Source organism: Anopheles gambiae, chromosome 3 (genome assembly GCF_943734735.2).
Source record: "Anopheles gambiae chromosome 3, idAnoGambNW_F1_1, whole genome shotgun sequence".
Taxonomy (NCBI): Eukaryota; Metazoa; Arthropoda; class Insecta; order Diptera; family Culicidae; genus Anopheles; species Anopheles gambiae.
The window spans coordinates 69,839,657-69,855,991 of NC_064602.1; the positions used below are offsets into that span (position 1 = coordinate 69,839,657).

Consider the following 16,335-nt stretch of genomic DNA (forward strand, 5'->3'; position numbering starts at 1 on the left):
TTTATTTAAGCATTATTTCACAGCAAGGAAACATTCCAAGGCTCACAATATACAGTAGAACGTCGATTATCCGGGCTGCTCGGGACCGGACGTTTGCCGGTTAATCGATTTGCAAGGATAATCGTCCAAAAGATGTCAAATTCATATAAAAATTATAAATTTTACTAGTTTTATGATTAATTCACCTTAAATTAATCGATTAATCGGTGGTAGAATATTATTTTCATTAATAGCTATGGGTTTAACAACTGTTCATGAACAAAAATGAATTTCGAAAATACCACTAGATACTACAGAGCTGCACAAAAAACTGGTTGACTATCGCTGCAAATGTTCGCTATACGTTTAAACAGCTGACACAGTTATGCGCACGGTTAAGCCGCCCGCCGGTTAATCCGCCCCCGGATAATCGACGTTCTACTGTATATTTATGTTAGTGTCCTACGAACACCATTAAGTTTTATAATCCGCAATCAACAAATAACCAAGAAAAATACAAAATAAGATTTAGTAGCCAATTGATGTTTTTTACCACTTCGAAACTAAACTTTAAGTAATGCCACAGGGATGTATGAAAGTTTTTCATGGTAATTTTGAAAAAAAATCTATACAATTTGTCTGTAGAAAGTAAGGCAATTGAATGCATATTTTTATTAAAATAACCAAATATATAAAAATGCTTCACGAGGGACAAAATGGGCTGATGCTTTTGACATATTACGCTTGGTGTTTGTATTTGCCCACATAACAGGGTAACTGTGTACCAGTATTGGGCGGGCTAGTGCAGCAGTCTTACAAAGACTGCTCGTACACTTACAACTTTTATTAGCTTTCATGAAAGTGAGGTTATTTTAGATGAAAAACTATCGTTTTCTGGATTTTTTGGAGATATTCGTGAAATCGCTGTTATGTTCCTACTTTCGCCAGTTTGTTCCTACTTTCGGCAGGTTGTGCTCCTACTATTTTCGGCGAATACGCGAATACGGGTCAGAAAATGTCTTAATCAATGAAAATAGGTAAACAAAAATGTTCAAAATAGTTTCACACTCTCACTTGCCTAAAATTGGTGTTGAAAATCACTTACATGAATAATGTTATGTTGCCTGCCTTGCCTGTTTATGAAACCTGCCGATCTATTGGGTGACAGCAAATCTGCCGAAAAATTTTGAACTCTGTACATTTTGTTTAATATTTTGAAAAATATGCAAGGAAATGATGTGAAACTTCGTATATGAATAACAAATGAGCATATCTCTATTTAAAAAATATGCGTTGAGAAAATTGTTAATGCGTTTTTGCTGGATTTCACTTTTAAGTTACCCTGCCAAAAATAGGCACACTGCCGAATATTGGTACAGTTACCCTAATGCTAACAGGCATCACTTCAAATTCGATTTCGTCGATTGAAACGTGTATAAAGTGTTCTATTTTTTTTATTTTTTTTAAGGATAGGCAGAGGCATGTAATAATGTAAAAAACTGCTTAACATACCCATTTTGTCCCGCTTTCCTCTACGTTACTTCAAAGGATAATGATGTGAAAGTATGATTAATTTATTTTAAATTAATTTTACATTAATTGATTAAAGTACACAACACAAGCGCGGACATATTTTGCCATCACAACACACAGAAAAAAGAGAGTAAAAATAAATGAGGTAATTAGTTAATTAATTTTGTACTTTATAGCACTGTACCGCCCGCACTTTTCTTTCTTTGCTTTAAATAATAATTTCTGTTTGCTTTTCTTTTGTAGCGCATTTTGGTTTGGAAAAGTTTGCAAAAGCTGAAAACCCGTTCCTTCTTCTTTATTTTGGTGTGCCTACGACTGCACCGGATGTATGCTGCCCTCATCCGAACCTGCGGAAGGAAAATGGAACCAAAAGTGACAAAAGCTGATACTCTCCCATGTGCTACTTAGATGCGCAGGGGCAGATCAGAAAAGATCCACTACTTACAGCTGCGACGTTGCACGCAGCAAGGATGAGCCGGCCGCAGCCAGTGTCATCGAAGTTCGTGACAATCCTGACAATCCGAGCAGGCTAGATAGAGGGTCAGAATATCGGCTTCCACCTGAAAGCGTGGCACAAGCAACACACACGAAGGAATGTTTATATTTAGCAAAAAGACCTTGGAATTGGACAGAAATTTCATGCAAAAACTGCGAACAACCGGCCACGGACAAGGAGGAAATGAATAATTTATCGAATCTCATTGGCAAAATTAATGAGTTTGCAGTATGCGTAGTTTTTCGAAATTCAAAAACCGGTTTTTTTTGTTTCTTGTAGACGGGCCTCTTACGGTAGAAATCTCTAGCACTCCTGTAGTACGTGATGTCACCTCCCTCTCCCTCGTTAACGTACCTCTTTCCGGTGGGGTCGAATAGTATTGGCCGGAGCTTTGGGGCGCTCCGGAGTAATAGTACGACGGTTGTTGGTATTGGGCGTAGGAAGGTTGCTGCTGCTGCTGGTATGCGGATTGGTAGTAAGGTTGCGACTGAGGTTGTTGGTACGTATATTGCGGCTGCTGGTAGTACTGGTACTGCGGTTGTTGGGCAGCAGCGGGTTGCTGATACTGAACCTGAGGCTGTTGGACAGCGGGTTGCTGATATTGCACCTGTGGTTGCTGGTATTGGACCTGAGGTTGCTGATACTGAACCTGAGGGGGCTGTGTAACTGGTTGCTGATATTGAACCTGCGGTACCGATTGCACCCGCTGCTGGATTTGTAACGGCCGCTCTTGTAGCTGGGGTACCACGTACTCAGCTTGCCGCTGAGGCTCTCGCACCGGGACTGGCTGCTGTTCCAGAAAGTTCGTTTCTGCAAATAGTCACACAAACTGTTTAGCCAAACGCACAACACTGCATACACTACCACATGGTTACCTTCATTCTCATTCACCACCACGTAGTCTAGCTGGCCGTTCTTTGAGAACTGGGCCGGCAGAATTTCGATTCCGGGTCCTGCCGGCAGTGCACTGGCCGGGCGAACCGTAATTAAGCCACACCAAAAGATGAATGAAAGTAGCCTTAAAAAAAGGTGAAATGCCATTTTTTTGCCACCCACGGTTCACACGGGATCGATCACACGACGCACGCGGTCTGCCTTCGGGGCCGAACTGCTACCCGCGACTGATAGTGGTGATCGGTTCTCCATCGTATGCGACATTGGCCAGACATTATGATGCCTCTTTTTGCTTCTAAACCGGTTTAGGAGCTGCTGGGTACAAGCGCAATGATTTGGCACGATCTGCACGAAAAACCGTTATGGTGCGAAGGTTAGCAAATTTTAATATGGGCAAATATGGGCGCTTTTGCTAATGTTTTTTTATCATGATTTAAAGATATCATTTTTGTTTATTTTTAAACAAAATAATTCACCTCGAAAGAATTGTTATATTCGTTTTTTAAATGCTCAAACTAGTAAAAACGTGATTTTCCCTTGCTACGGTTATTGGCGGATTTTTTCGCCCGCGTTAGTGAGTTGATCACTTACATCGCTTTCTCACTAGAATTTGTAAATGTATTTTAATATATGTTATTTATACATGTTCTGTACTTTTTGCAATAAAAACACTTATTTTATGGTTTGAACACCATTTTCCCCATTAATATCTGTTTTTCGTTAAATTTAAATCGATTTGTTCTATTTGATAGTGAGACAACATTTTCTCACGCGTTTGAATTGTCTCACTATTGGCATTTTGACGGTCCCAAATGACAGTTGGGCCGCTTTCGCGAATAATCGAGCAGTTCGATCTTAGCGACAAATCGACCAACATTATTTACAACTTAAGCTCAGTTCATTCCCTTTCTTATAGTGAAATGCCTATTCGTTCATTAAAAATGATTATTACTTCTTTAATGCCGTTTCTTTCCCATTTTCTTAACAAACTAGAATCTAAAAACTGATCGAAAGTGCTTGATTTGCTAGCACTGCATAGTGGAATGTTCCTATTGGTTTGTTAATGAAGAGAGAATAACTTCCTGGTTAATGGTAATTTTTAAGAACTTTAAAAAATATTAAAATATGAAGTAAAGTTATTCATACTATAATTTTAAATTTTACCAAAAATATTACTCCTGTGGTGTCCATTTAATTTGACATTATACGACACGCAGTGCATGCGGATTTAGATTGTTGACAATTGTGCAACACAAACAACACATCACCGCGGAAAGGAGGGCCCCTTAATTCTACCTCCTTTTCCAATTTTTCGCTTTTTATTGTTAAGTAAAATGAGATAAAATAGTGTAATAATTGTTACCTTACCTTCAGGGCTTGTGTTTAAGTAAAACAGTTCACTGCTCGAAGCAACCGGCACGCCATGCGACCGCCTGGTGTTAGTATGCGGTTATGTAAAATGTTCCCACTGGTTGGGAATGTGGTCCGGAATGCCGGTTCTGCGACATTGCACCATCGATCCTACTGCACGCCGGTTGTAAATATTTTCGATCGCAATGTGAAACGTCTGCAACGGGAACGAGCTGCCAAACGGTACGAGTAAGAACCGACACAATAGAAACGGTTAATAACCTTTTCCTTACCTCGCAGTGACGATGTGGAGCTGTACGATTACATCAAGGAGGAGGTGGGCTACCGGCTGGCCGACCGTATCTTCGACATCAAGCGCCAGTTTACGAATGCGGTCGATCTCGGTGCCGGCCGTGGGTACGTCACCAACCACGTGCTGGGCGAAACGGTCCAGAAGCTAACCGCCATCGACCTCAGCCCGGCAATGCTGGCCCAAATCAAGGGTTCGCCCGGGCTGGACTTTAGCGTGCGCGAGATGGACGAGGAGCGGTTCGCGTTCGAGCCGGATTCGCTCGATCTGGTCGTGTCCAGCCTGAGCATGCACTGGATCAACGATCTGCCGGCCTGCTTTCGGGCGGTGAATCGTGCCCTCAAACCGGACGGCGTGTTTATCGGGGCCATGTTCGGCGGGGACACGCTGTACGAGCTGCGGTCGGCCCTGCAGCTGGCGGAGCAGGAGCGAAGGGGTGGCCTCGCGCCGCACGTTTCCCCCTTCACGCAGATCCGGGACGTGGGCATGCTGCTGAACCGGGGCGGCTTCACCATGCTGACGATCGACACGGACGAGCTGGTGATCGGGTATCCGTCCATGTACGAGCTGATGTTCGACCTGCAGGGGATGGCGGAGAGTAATGCGGCGTTCAACCGACCGCTGCACGTGGGGCGGGATACGCTGATGGCGGCGGCCGCCATTTACCGGGACATGTACGCCCGCAAGGAGGAGGGCGTGTCGGCCACGTTCCAGATCATTTTCTTCGTCGGGTGGAAACCGTGCGCTAGTCAGCCGCAGCCGGCAGAGCGCGGATCGGGCACGGTTTCGCTGAAGGATCTCGGGAAGGTGATGACGCCAAAGGGTGCCGGCAGTTCGGGATGTAAAAGTTGAGCCGGGGAAGCGAAATCGGGGAAGCGGTTTAAAGTTCAAGACCACGTTTATTAATGTAATATATATAGGAAAAGGATGGTGGTGCAGAAATGTTCTTTTTTTTTGGTTTGCAAGTTTTTTTATACCCAATCACACTATTCACTATCAGAGCTGACGACAACAAGAAGATAGAAAAAATGAACAGCACAAAAACACGCTCCTGCGCGCCTACTTTGATGTCCTATTTTCTACGCGTGTCTCCCTTCCCAACCGTCGGTTCCTTGTTTTGTTTTTTTTTGTTTAAACTCAAACTCAACGTAACGAAATTACTTATAAAATAAGTGATTATAATATGTGTGTAACGAAGCAATAAAATAAAATAGACACTGCGAGACGCAAAAAAAACTAACACAAAAGTAACGTAATTCCTTCTGAAGTACTTGAGCGTGTAGATCGTATCCATACATACATCAATTGTTTCTTTTTTTAGTAATAATAGTTATAGCCAGGTTTTATAAACCGATTTCCATCACCTTGTTTTTGTGTTGTTTTTTTGATAATGGTGCTTTTTACACAGTACCGGTAGCATCTTTAAGAAGGCTAATAATTGCCCCGCCTAATATGGTATAAAGAGGAGAGTAAGAGGGAGAGAGAGAGAGTGTGTATGCCTTTTATAGGACATTTCGAGGGGTGGAAACAAACAAAAAAGTGTATTTTTTTTTTTCTCCCAAAAAAGTGAAGATGGAAGAGCAAATAATGGATAAAAATCGTTAAAATTGAAAAATCGAGATTAAAGTACATCGGTGGAAAGATCACTTAGCCGTAAGTACAGTAATTCCCTCTGGTTAAGCTACGAGTAGTTACGCTACTTCTAGGAGGAGAAAGGAACGAACGAGAGCGAGAAGCGAGGGAGAGACCTGTTAAGTTTGTTTTTTTTTTGTTTCTGTGTTAATGACTCTTATCATAATCTGCAGTGAAATTATTACTTTTAAAGTACATTTGCTTGCTGCTGTTTGGAGGAGTTTTTAATTCACACCACTAAATGTATCGTACTCTAACGCGCTAGAAACTGCATTTAATACGTTTTGTATTATGTATGTGTGTGTGTTTTTCTTTTTGTAATTTCGAAAACGTTCCTATACTACTATTTCACCATTGAAACGCGCTCCCTTGTGTAATAAACAGCCTTTTGGTGTGTTTAATAAAAACGTAAAATTTGTAACACCTTTCCTCTTCTCTTGCTCTTTTCTCGCTCTCCTTAAACGATGACACCACACACACATACACCTCTTTAAAATAACTAAAACAAAATTAAAACCCTTTAACAAAACGAAAGAAAAAGGAAAAACAGAAAATCACCCAATAAATGCCTCCTGCAGCATATGACACAGCGTTACATGGTTCGGCGGCTGGTCCGGGTTGTTGCGGGGCGCTCGCACTCCCCCCGCCCTCGCCCCCCGTGGCCCCTAGGACTCGTAGATCAGGCGCTGGTAGTGCGGATGGATCTCCTGCGTCGACACGTGCAGGCTGAACTCGAGCGCGACGAGCACGGCAAACTCCGACGCGATCAGCTCCTTGCGGTTCAGACGAAACACGCTCTCCGTTTTCTACCAGAGTGTGTGTGTTTATAGAGAAAGATAAAAAAAATTAAATAAAAGGTATGGAAAAATGAGGGATTTAAGCCACCCTTACCTCAATCAAACTCTTCAGCGCCTCTCCCTTGATGTCGTTCAGCTTCGCGCTCAGCAGCAGACAGGCGCCGGCGCACAGTTTCCGATTTTCCTTGTTCACCAGCTTCGATAGGATCAGCTTCTCGAAGTACACGTACGCCTGCGAGATGGTCAGGAAGTCGATACGGTTGTCCAGCTTGTTGATGCGCTTCATCTCGCGTTTAATGCTGCCAGTAGAAAAGGGAGGAGGAGGACAGACAGCAATTCGATTAATCTTTATGCTGATTATGTGCCGGTGTGTCGATGACCGGCATTGAAGGCGATTTCAGCACAGGCGTTGTGCTTCGTAAATTCGTAACTATTTCAAGGACGGTCACTGGTCTTCGCGTGCAGCGTCTATCGCGAGAAATTTGCATGTTTCGGTTTTTCGTTTCTTATCACCGGTTACAACTGGTTCCCTTTTTCGGGGCGGTTCGTTGAACGGACACAGCCACAACAGCCGGCTGGTCGGAGGGAGATTGTTTTTTTCTGCGTCTTTTTAAATTAAACAACAAATCCACAACGAAAACATCCCGGATTGCCCTTGAAAATCTAATTTAAAGCCTGTTTTTTCCTGTTTTTTTCTTACATTTTAATTTAATCATACAAATGAATGAGTACAAAAACACCCGGACACCCAACAAGGGCCACTTGCTAGGAAGACAAAAGATTAACGAAGAAAGTGGGATTATCAAATGATTTACACCCCATCATCTTCTTCTGTCCACATCCATCTCCCAAAGGGTAATTAAAGCAGCAGCAAATCAAAACGGTAACGATGGCCTTGTTCACCCCGTTCGCAAACCAGTCTGGATGACGAGAAGTGTACCTTTCTCCTACTCCTACCCTGCTCCGGCTGATAAGAGAAGATTAAGGTGTAACCACAAACACACACAAGACGACTACAACAATACAATCGTGAAACAAACACAAAGCCCCATTTAAAAGGCCAAGCAAAAGGCATCTTGTGCTGAGCCTGGTGGTGGCTGATAAGCTACAACCCATCACAGCCAGATGGCCCGGGGAAGGGCAAGGAAACCGTTCATCAAATGTCGTCATAATACGGACAGGACAACAAAAAAAAGAGTTTTGCAAATGTATTTTAAATAACGGTTTTGATTGCACACGTGACGGGCCATAGGGTTGCGGAGGAGCGATGAAACAAGCAAACTGCTCCATTATGTCTGCTTAGCCGTCATCATCACGATAAGATATCGACAGCATCGTACGATAGGCAAAAGGCGGTACTACTACCACTGTATCTTACGTGTGCATGGCACCCGGTGTTAGGGATGAATAACTTATAGCAATAAAACGTCCGTCTTCAGGCGCTTTTGTGTGGCTTGCGCAATGCAGTAATAAGAAAATTAATGAAATTAATCTTTTTAAATTGCTGCTGCTCAAAATTGCTTCGTAATTGAATAATTGGTAAGGAAATTCATAAAACAATCGATTTTACATCTCAAAACTGTTGCTGTTCCCCTGACTGGCTTACCACTTGAAACAGAGGAAGGCCTGTAAAGAATGTGCTGATAAGGGCAGATTTAAGAGGGATCATTTGCTCCCCCCCCCTTTTTCCCTCCCCCAACGAAACAGGGCATAGCATCCGGATTGCAGCTGAGAGGGATCACTGGCAATCGGACACTCACAGGAAATGTCACCCTCAGGGCGCGAATCAAAGGCAACGGGAGGGTGTGGTGTCGTCTGTCAACAAGCAACAGAAGCAGCACCCATCAGCACCAGCTATACCGTTTGTTTTGTGATAGCTAATACCAAAACAAACAGCAACTCAAACACACATACACACACACCACCCAAGCACCAACAACTGCGGGGTGGCATGAGATGATGGCGTCCATCAAGGAAGCACCATTTCTTATCTCTCTCTCATTCCACCCCATCGTCCATTGGGCACACAAGCACAGTGTGCTGTGGGATCAGCACAAATAGCTCCTCTTTTTGTAATGGATGAGTTGTTATTGTTGTTGTTATCGTACCTGCGGAGTTTGCTGAGCGTCAGCTGTATCTGTGGGAACCGCTCGCGGAACTGATCGTTCAGCTCCTTCTTCAGCTCGGACGGGCGCACGTAATCGATGACGGACGTGACGTACGAGGTGAACGTCAGCAGCGTCCGATGCTTGCCCGCGATCAGCTCCGGATCGTCCAGTATGTTGGCCGAGTACTGGATCTGCGAAAGAAGAGGCGGGAGTTAACCTTCCATTTGTCCATTCATTCTGTTTCGTCACCTTTCCCTTACCCCCGTAATGGATGCGAAGCCATCCTCGTACTCCTTCGAGATGTCCAGCAGCCCGGAGGACGGACCACTGCCCGCCCCAGTACCGGTCGAGGCGACAGCAACACCACCACCGCCCTGCGAAGGGCTGGCCGCGCTGTTCCGGTTCAGCGTGTCATAGTACCGCGCCGCGGCATGATTCTCCAGCGACGCAAAGTTCGTGATCTCGAACGCACTTTTGTTCGACTTTTCCGCGCTGGCGTGCTTCTTCTCCCGGTGGTAGGCCCGCGACGGGATCAGCAGATACCCGTACGATACCTCCTGCCCGACCTCGCCGCCCCGCTCGATCCCGAGCAGCCGGAACGCATCGAACGGTGCATCGTTGATGGAGGATAGTGGGCGCGCCCCGGAAGGATGGCGCCGGCGCTCACGGCGCAGCTCCGAGCGGGACGCTTTGCCCTTGCAGTACGGCAGGACCGAGAAGATGTGGCACGGTGCCTTCTTTGCCAGCAGTACGATCCGGTCCTCCTGAAAGCCGCCCGGGTGGCGCCGCAGATCCATTTGGTTGTAGTAGCGCACCTCGCGCTGATACGCACCAACGCCACCGGCGCCAGCACCACCACCGTGCGGCAGCTGCTGCTGGTCGTTAATGACGACGGTTTTGGTCGGCCGGCCCTGGATCAAGCTTTCCGTGCTGCTGTTCGTGTGCCAGCCGACGGGACGGTGGTTGGGATCGTCCGATCCACCACCACAACCGGTTGTGCCGTTTCCGCCGGTCACGATTGCGCCCGCACTCGTGTTCATCAGCAGCGATCGCTTGGCGCCCGTCGGCCGCTGCGTAGCGGAGTTGGCCCGCGATCGCTTGTCCGCGGTGTGATTCAGCCGGCCATCGTTTGGATTCCAATTTTCACTGCATTAGAGAAAGAAAGAGAGAGAGGATGAAAACAAACCAGGGATTAGTGCTTTGTAGACTGGAAACGACATGCTGTAGGTCACGTAATCAATTGGGTGTAATGCGTTTTTGGAGGAGAAGACATTTCGCCTGTAAGCGAGTTGTCAAGGTTGTTTTGTTCGATCTTTTTGGTATTTCTGTATTCATCTTAGCAACATTATAATTGAAATTCTTGCAAATTACGCCTCAAATAATGCAAACTTGTAGCGTTAAGCGCCTTTTGCGTTACATCATTAATACAAAAACCCTTTAAAATAATACCCATTTCCAAGGCCACAAACCGGATAAACATACTTTAAACTTATTCCCATTCCAGCATTGGACCCGCGCTTGGAAGAGGAGTCTATTTTTAGCTTCTTTGCGAACGCGGAACAGGTTGGCTGCTCTGAGTGCGTCTTGTGCAAAAGAAACGCACCACACACAACCACCACCACCATCATATGCGCAATCGGATCATGTAATCCTATCTTCCCCTCGGCAAGAACCCAAACGCCACAAGAGAAAAAGGCTTGCCCAATGGGTGGTGGTGCTGGGTTTGCCGGTATTACGTCTGAGGCCGGAGCAAAAGCGCATTCCATTTCCTTTTCCAGCAATAACAACACACCAGAACCGCCGCCGATGCACTCGTCGGGTGTGTTTGTGTGGACAAGCGGGTTTCGGTGTAGAATTGCCAACACGAAACGAACGAAGGCAGCAAGTTCGCATCCAACGGCAGATGGTGTGCGTTTTTTGTTGGGCTTGGTAGGATTTGTTTTTGTTTTTTCTTCCCTTCCTCTGTGTGCCTGTTTCGCAATGTTCTTTGTTCGTGTTCGGTACACACACATACACGCAGGTATTTTGCAATAGGGTCAAGAGATTAGCGAACAAAACATAAGGAGACAGAGGCTGTTTTTCTTGGCCCAATGGCCCTATGTTAATCTAATAAACGGCAAAAAGTCTTTAACTTTTGCAGTGCAACGGGAATATTCTAAGTCGCCTGCTATCGATCAGAAGAAGAAAATAATGATGATGATGATGATGACAAGTCAGCCTAAGACGAAAGCGAAGGGAGTGTTCTATATATGTGTGTGCGTTTCTATATCTTTCCCTTCCGTTCGTTCTTTTCCATATCGCGCGATATAAATAGTGCTTCAAGGTTAAATAATGATCGCGATGGGCGAGTTTAATATTAGCAAGCATAAAATGCTACTCTGCTTCTGTTTCTATTTGAACGGGAAACATGATTCTCCCCGGTTGTTAGCCGCGAGGCGGCATTTTGAGGCGTACGATCTTCACGTGACTAGAGCGTGGATGGTTCACGTTCCTTCGCCGGTTTTTTGTTGTTGTCGTCAAGATTGTGTGATGTAATCGTTTTGGGGGGAGGCAATTATACTAAGAATGTCAAATTCTTTCCTCGGAGTTGACTGAAATAAAGCTAAAAACTCTTTAGATAACATTTTCTAAAACAATAATCCCGCTATAGTGATTGGGCTACTGTTTTTTTTTTCAATATACTTTTATGAGTCATTTTGATTTTTGAAATTCTGATTTTACAGTCGTTGCAGCTAAATTTTGCACCTAAATCACCTATTTTTGTCTCAAAGGCATCAATGTTTATCTCCAAGGCATCAATTTTGAACTGTGAGTTAATCGCTTTATTTAAAATATTTAACATTATTTCTGAAAATGTGTATTCCGAAATTAACTAATTAACTAATGAATAATACCATTGATAGAATTTAAAATATAACATTTGTTATGACTATTTTGGAAGTTTTGAAGGAGTAAAAAAATACTGGCTTGTATTTTCAGGTGTAAAGAATGGCTTTAGAATGAAAAATAATCATTATTTTTTGTCAAACAAACAATAAAATTACACGATTTTTGTATTGTTCATGTGATGTAAAATTAAAATTGTCAAATTAAATTCCTTGTAAAATTGTCATGATTCCTAAAAGAGACAAAAATTTATGATATACAAAAATATGTGCATTAGAATTAAAAATTGATGCCTAAGAGCCAACATTTGATGGCAACGACTGTAGTAGCATTTTCGAAGTGTTTGGAAAGTGATCGATCGTGTTGCTCTCATTCTTTGATTGACAAGAGCTCCCCATTGAGTTCGAAAACTTCTGGAGTGCTAATTTGTATTGATTTTCCTCTGCCTTGCAAAGGAGAAATTAGCCTCTAGTTCATAGAAAACTTTCTTTTGCACTATTTCCTTCCAGTGACTCGATTTAGCGTCCAAATTAAATATTATAAAGTGCTTGAAAAGGTCAATGTGGCTTTGCTTAACATAAACGGTTGCACGAAATTTGATAGAAGTATGAAAACTAGTGTTTAAGGAGTTTATATTCCAAACAGATGGCCAATTGCCAATCACTGTGAATATTTTCTTGCTCTATTAGAAAATAATATTAGATTACGTTCCTTCTTTTGGGACTCTTTTCATTTTAAAACCATTAAAAAACGAAGGAGAAATTCAAAATATGATTCAAAATACCACCAGAAATGGAGTTAAAATCGGTTTTATGAATAAACCATTCCATTAAAATCGATTCCAAAGTTGTTATGTTAGTGATGACGATAGCAATATAAAGTAGTGATCCCTGTCACGGCACCAAAAGATGAAAATGGTTGAAGAGATGAGTCCAAAAAACCATTGTTTTGAGTTTTGAGCTAAATGTGTGAAAAATAATCCTTTTCACAGGAAATTATTCCCCCTCCCCTCCTCCTCACCCAGCTCCCCACATCAAGATTGCTTACCGATCCTTGAGCGGCGTCCCCTTGGCGGAGGACCCGTTGCTCACCACCATGTTGCCCTCGCTGTCGATCCGCTTGCCGGCGTACCGTTCGGGGCTTTTGCTAAACGTTCCGGTTCTGGCCCGTGCCCGCTGCGCCGGTCCGCTCACGCCGGCCACAGTACCCGGGCCCATCCCGGGCCCATCGAGCCCGTCGTCGCCCGGCTCCTCGTTGACGCCGCCGACGCCGCCGCCCCCGTCCAGATCATTGTTGTTCAGCGCTAGTGCCGCACTGGTATGGCAACCGCCGACCGCCGTTGGTACCGCTCTGCCTCCTGCCAGTGAAGTGCCAGCACCTCCTCCTCCGCCTCCTCCTCCCAGTCCGCCTCCGTGCAGCGGGCCGAGTTTCGTGTCCCGGTGGGTACCGTCCAGCGAGATGTTGGACAGAAAGGATATCGCAGCCAGTCGACGACGAATGCGGTTCCTGCTGTTCATAGAACTAGCCATGTATCGGATGCCGGATGCACACGTTTTCCCGTGTATTTCTCTCTCGCGCTCTTTCGCTCCTTGCCTCTGTCTGGAAACGCACACAGAATCGCTCGCTCTCGCTCACTCGCTTTCAAATACGCAGCAAATTCGCGGAAGTATGTGTGTGCGTTTCTGATGGGCCGGCACGCTTGGATCAGCCCTTTTTCACGGTCACCCAAATAGGCAGCGACTCTCCTCCGGCCGCGTCAAGAAAATACAGGTTCAAATGGCGGGGGGAAGGGAAGTCGATGATGATGCAGCGTACGCCACAAAACTGGAATTTGACCGCACAACAGCAGCAGCAGCAGTAGAAGAGACACCGGTATTTTCGGGGGGACAGCAGTCACACCAAACACACCGAACAAAACGAAGAAGGGGAAAAAACCGCTCCACAGACACACACACGCACCCCGTCGAACGATCAAAACAAAACACACCAAAAACACACACCGCCCGCTTGCTCTCTCTCTCTCTCTTTCGCTCTCCTCCTCCTCTTTAGCACTCTTCTCCTGCTCGACTACACCTCACCCTTCTCACACACTCCCTCTTCCGCACGAGCTGCAAGCAGCCGTATATCAGTTCGTTTTATTGGGAATCATTTTGATGCGGTGTTGTTGTTTTCTGCCTGCGTGTTTTTGTGTGTTTTGTTCGCTGTTTTCCGTTGCGTTACACTTTTTAAGGCTAAAATGTCCAGCAGCAAAAGGCGTGTGTGTGTGGTTTGACCCTTTTGTTTTGCGGTACAATTTTTTTTTCTCGGTAATGGACGTATTCTTCGTGGTGCTGTGATTAAAAAAAACACAAGAGAACAAATTTCCCTTTCCTTCTTTTTTGCTTTAAAGGCTCGTGATGCTTCTCTTTTTCTCTTACGGGGGGTTTCACTGCTGCCTGTCTCTGTCTCACTCACTCCCGTTGGCTCGCACGCACGCACGCTCGCTTGCAAATCACAGGTGGCGGAGACAGGGAGACGCAACGATTCTTGCGGGTAACAGCTTTCGATTGAATAAGAACCCCGCTGGTGGTGCGTGTAAGATGTGCGCCGAAGACGGTGGGAGGCGGGGTGAGTTGGTGAAGGAAAAACACTTTTGCTTCACCGTGCTCACGTTTGCTGCCCGGCTTTAGCGGTGGCCAGTGTTGGCGGCTTTGGAATGGTTATCGAAACGATGATTCAGCCCGCACACATTAAATGCACTTACAAAGCGGCCGTACCAGCACGCGCTCACCACACGATTTTCGCGTAACACAAAAACACATAAGAGTGGGTGACACAAAGAGGTGGGGGGAGAGGACACAAAAGACCACCAGAACCTCTCTCCTTCTTGGACGAAAAAACGCAGGCCTTGTATATTAGGTTCCCTTGACAAAGTGTTTTTTCCTCGCACGGTGCACGAGCATACTAGAGCACTGTTGGTGTTTGATTGTGTCACGGGTACGGGTACGAAGACACACAAATGAGCAGCGGCCGTCGCTTCACACACGGAACACGGGGATACGAATGGTGATTAGATTAGAAAATTCGGAAACTTTATTATTCTTCTGGTTGCACTGATGGGTGAGCAAAATCTACTGCCCGAGTGAGACAGAGCGAGAGAAAGAGAGTGGGGGAAGTTCGTAAACATTTGATGGCTAGCGATGACAGTTCAGGTGGGCCTGTTTATTACCGGTGGGTTGAAGTGTTGCACCGATGATCGGGTGTTGTCTGTTCGCGGTTTCCACGTGATGATTTTCGAACATGGGTTTGAAACAGGCGTTTGCAGTGCAGTAAAAGTGTAAAATAAACGCAGTTCTACTTGTTGGTCGCAGACATGCCCGGCCTATATAGGCTTTCGAGACTATTTCAGCACCACGCAGCCGGATAGTCGGGGGACAGGGGGACGGTCCATTTGAGGCTTGAACCCATGACGGCCACGTTAGTAAGTCGTACCATTTGACGACTGTACCACTGGAAGCCATATAAAATGCACTGTTTAATGTGTTTTCCGGAAGGTTAAACCATACATCGTGGGACTATGATAAACAATTGATATCTCCAGCATATCAGTACGGTCTGCTTAATTAAGCATCAATGACTGCTAGTTCTTCTTCTTCTTCTTCTTCTTCTTCTTCTTCTTCTTCTTCTTCTTCTTCTTCTTCTTCTTCTTCTTCTTCTTCTTATTATTATTATTATTATTATTATTATTATTATTATTATTATTATTATTATTCTTTGGTAAGACATCCGTCATCGGTCAAATCCTGCCTGTTCCACAAGTGGGCTTCCCTTTCAGTGACTTGTGGATTTACCCATAGCAGGATAGTCAGTTCTATGTATGGGGGCACGATCTATTCGGGGCTTTAACCCATGACGGGCATGTCATTGATTCGTTCATGTTGACGTACCACAAGACCGACCCCGGCTGTTAGTTAGCTGTTAGCTAGTTAGTTTATTTATGAAGACTTGAAATATCATGAATGCATTCATCTATTGTCAAACGTAAGGATCCGAACCTAAGAAATCAAGGTTCTAGCAAAAGATGCACTACAGAAATTTGGATGTCGTTAGTCTGAGAGGACCTTCCAGATGGTGCCATACCAAACTGCGGAAGCTTTATAATGATCTTACTAGGCTCTAGAGCTGACATGATCAAGTGATCAAATCCACAAAGTCTCTTTATAATTCTATTTTAGTGATGTTTCTCTGTTTTCTTACATGTCATTTAATTGGTATGATCGATTCAAGCCTATCACATATCTTGGCTGGGTGGGATAGACCAGTGGACCCAATGAATTACTTAATGTGTTTAGTTTTTGAAAATCAATAACT

At 44.7% G+C, this 16,335-nt stretch overlaps 3 protein-coding genes across 3 annotated transcripts; 1 reads left to right on the plus strand and 2 right to left on the minus strand.

The window, feature by feature from the left end:
* Window positions 1-1,599: 1,599 nt before the first annotated feature.
* On the minus strand, window positions 1,600-3,147 carry LOC133392841 (DNA translocase FtsK-like). Its single transcript, XM_061654807.1, has 4 exons — window positions 2,884-3,147; window positions 2,363-2,818; window positions 1,958-2,072; window positions 1,600-1,859 (listed from the first exon to the last, which is right to left on the minus strand). Exons 1-4 carry the CDS (start codon window positions 3,047-3,049, stop codon window positions 1,850-1,852), a joined length of 747 nt encoding a protein of 248 aa, XP_061510791.1. The 5' UTR covers window positions 3,050-3,147; the 3' UTR covers window positions 1,600-1,849.
* A 635-nt stretch (window positions 3,148-3,782) lies between these two features.
* Window positions 3,783-5,798, plus strand: LOC1271116 (arginine-hydroxylase NDUFAF5, mitochondrial). Its single transcript, XM_309862.4, has 2 exons — window positions 3,783-4,495; window positions 4,553-5,798. The coding sequence occupies exons 1-2, from the start codon at window positions 4,326-4,328 to the stop codon at window positions 5,412-5,414; spliced, it is 1,032 nt and encodes a 343-aa protein (XP_309862.4). The 5' UTR covers window positions 3,783-4,325; the 3' UTR covers window positions 5,415-5,798.
* On the minus strand, window positions 5,442-15,127 carry LOC1271115 (CDK5 and ABL1 enzyme substrate 1). Its single transcript, XM_061654806.1, has 5 exons — window positions 13,033-15,127; window positions 9,360-10,245; window positions 9,100-9,290; window positions 7,086-7,290; window positions 5,442-7,000 (listed from the first exon to the last, which is right to left on the minus strand). The coding sequence occupies exons 1-5, from the start codon at window positions 13,512-13,514 to the stop codon at window positions 6,860-6,862; spliced, it is 1,905 nt and encodes a 634-aa protein (XP_061510790.1). The 5' UTR covers window positions 13,515-15,127; the 3' UTR covers window positions 5,442-6,859.
* Between the last annotated feature and the right edge of the window lie 1,208 nt (window positions 15,128-16,335).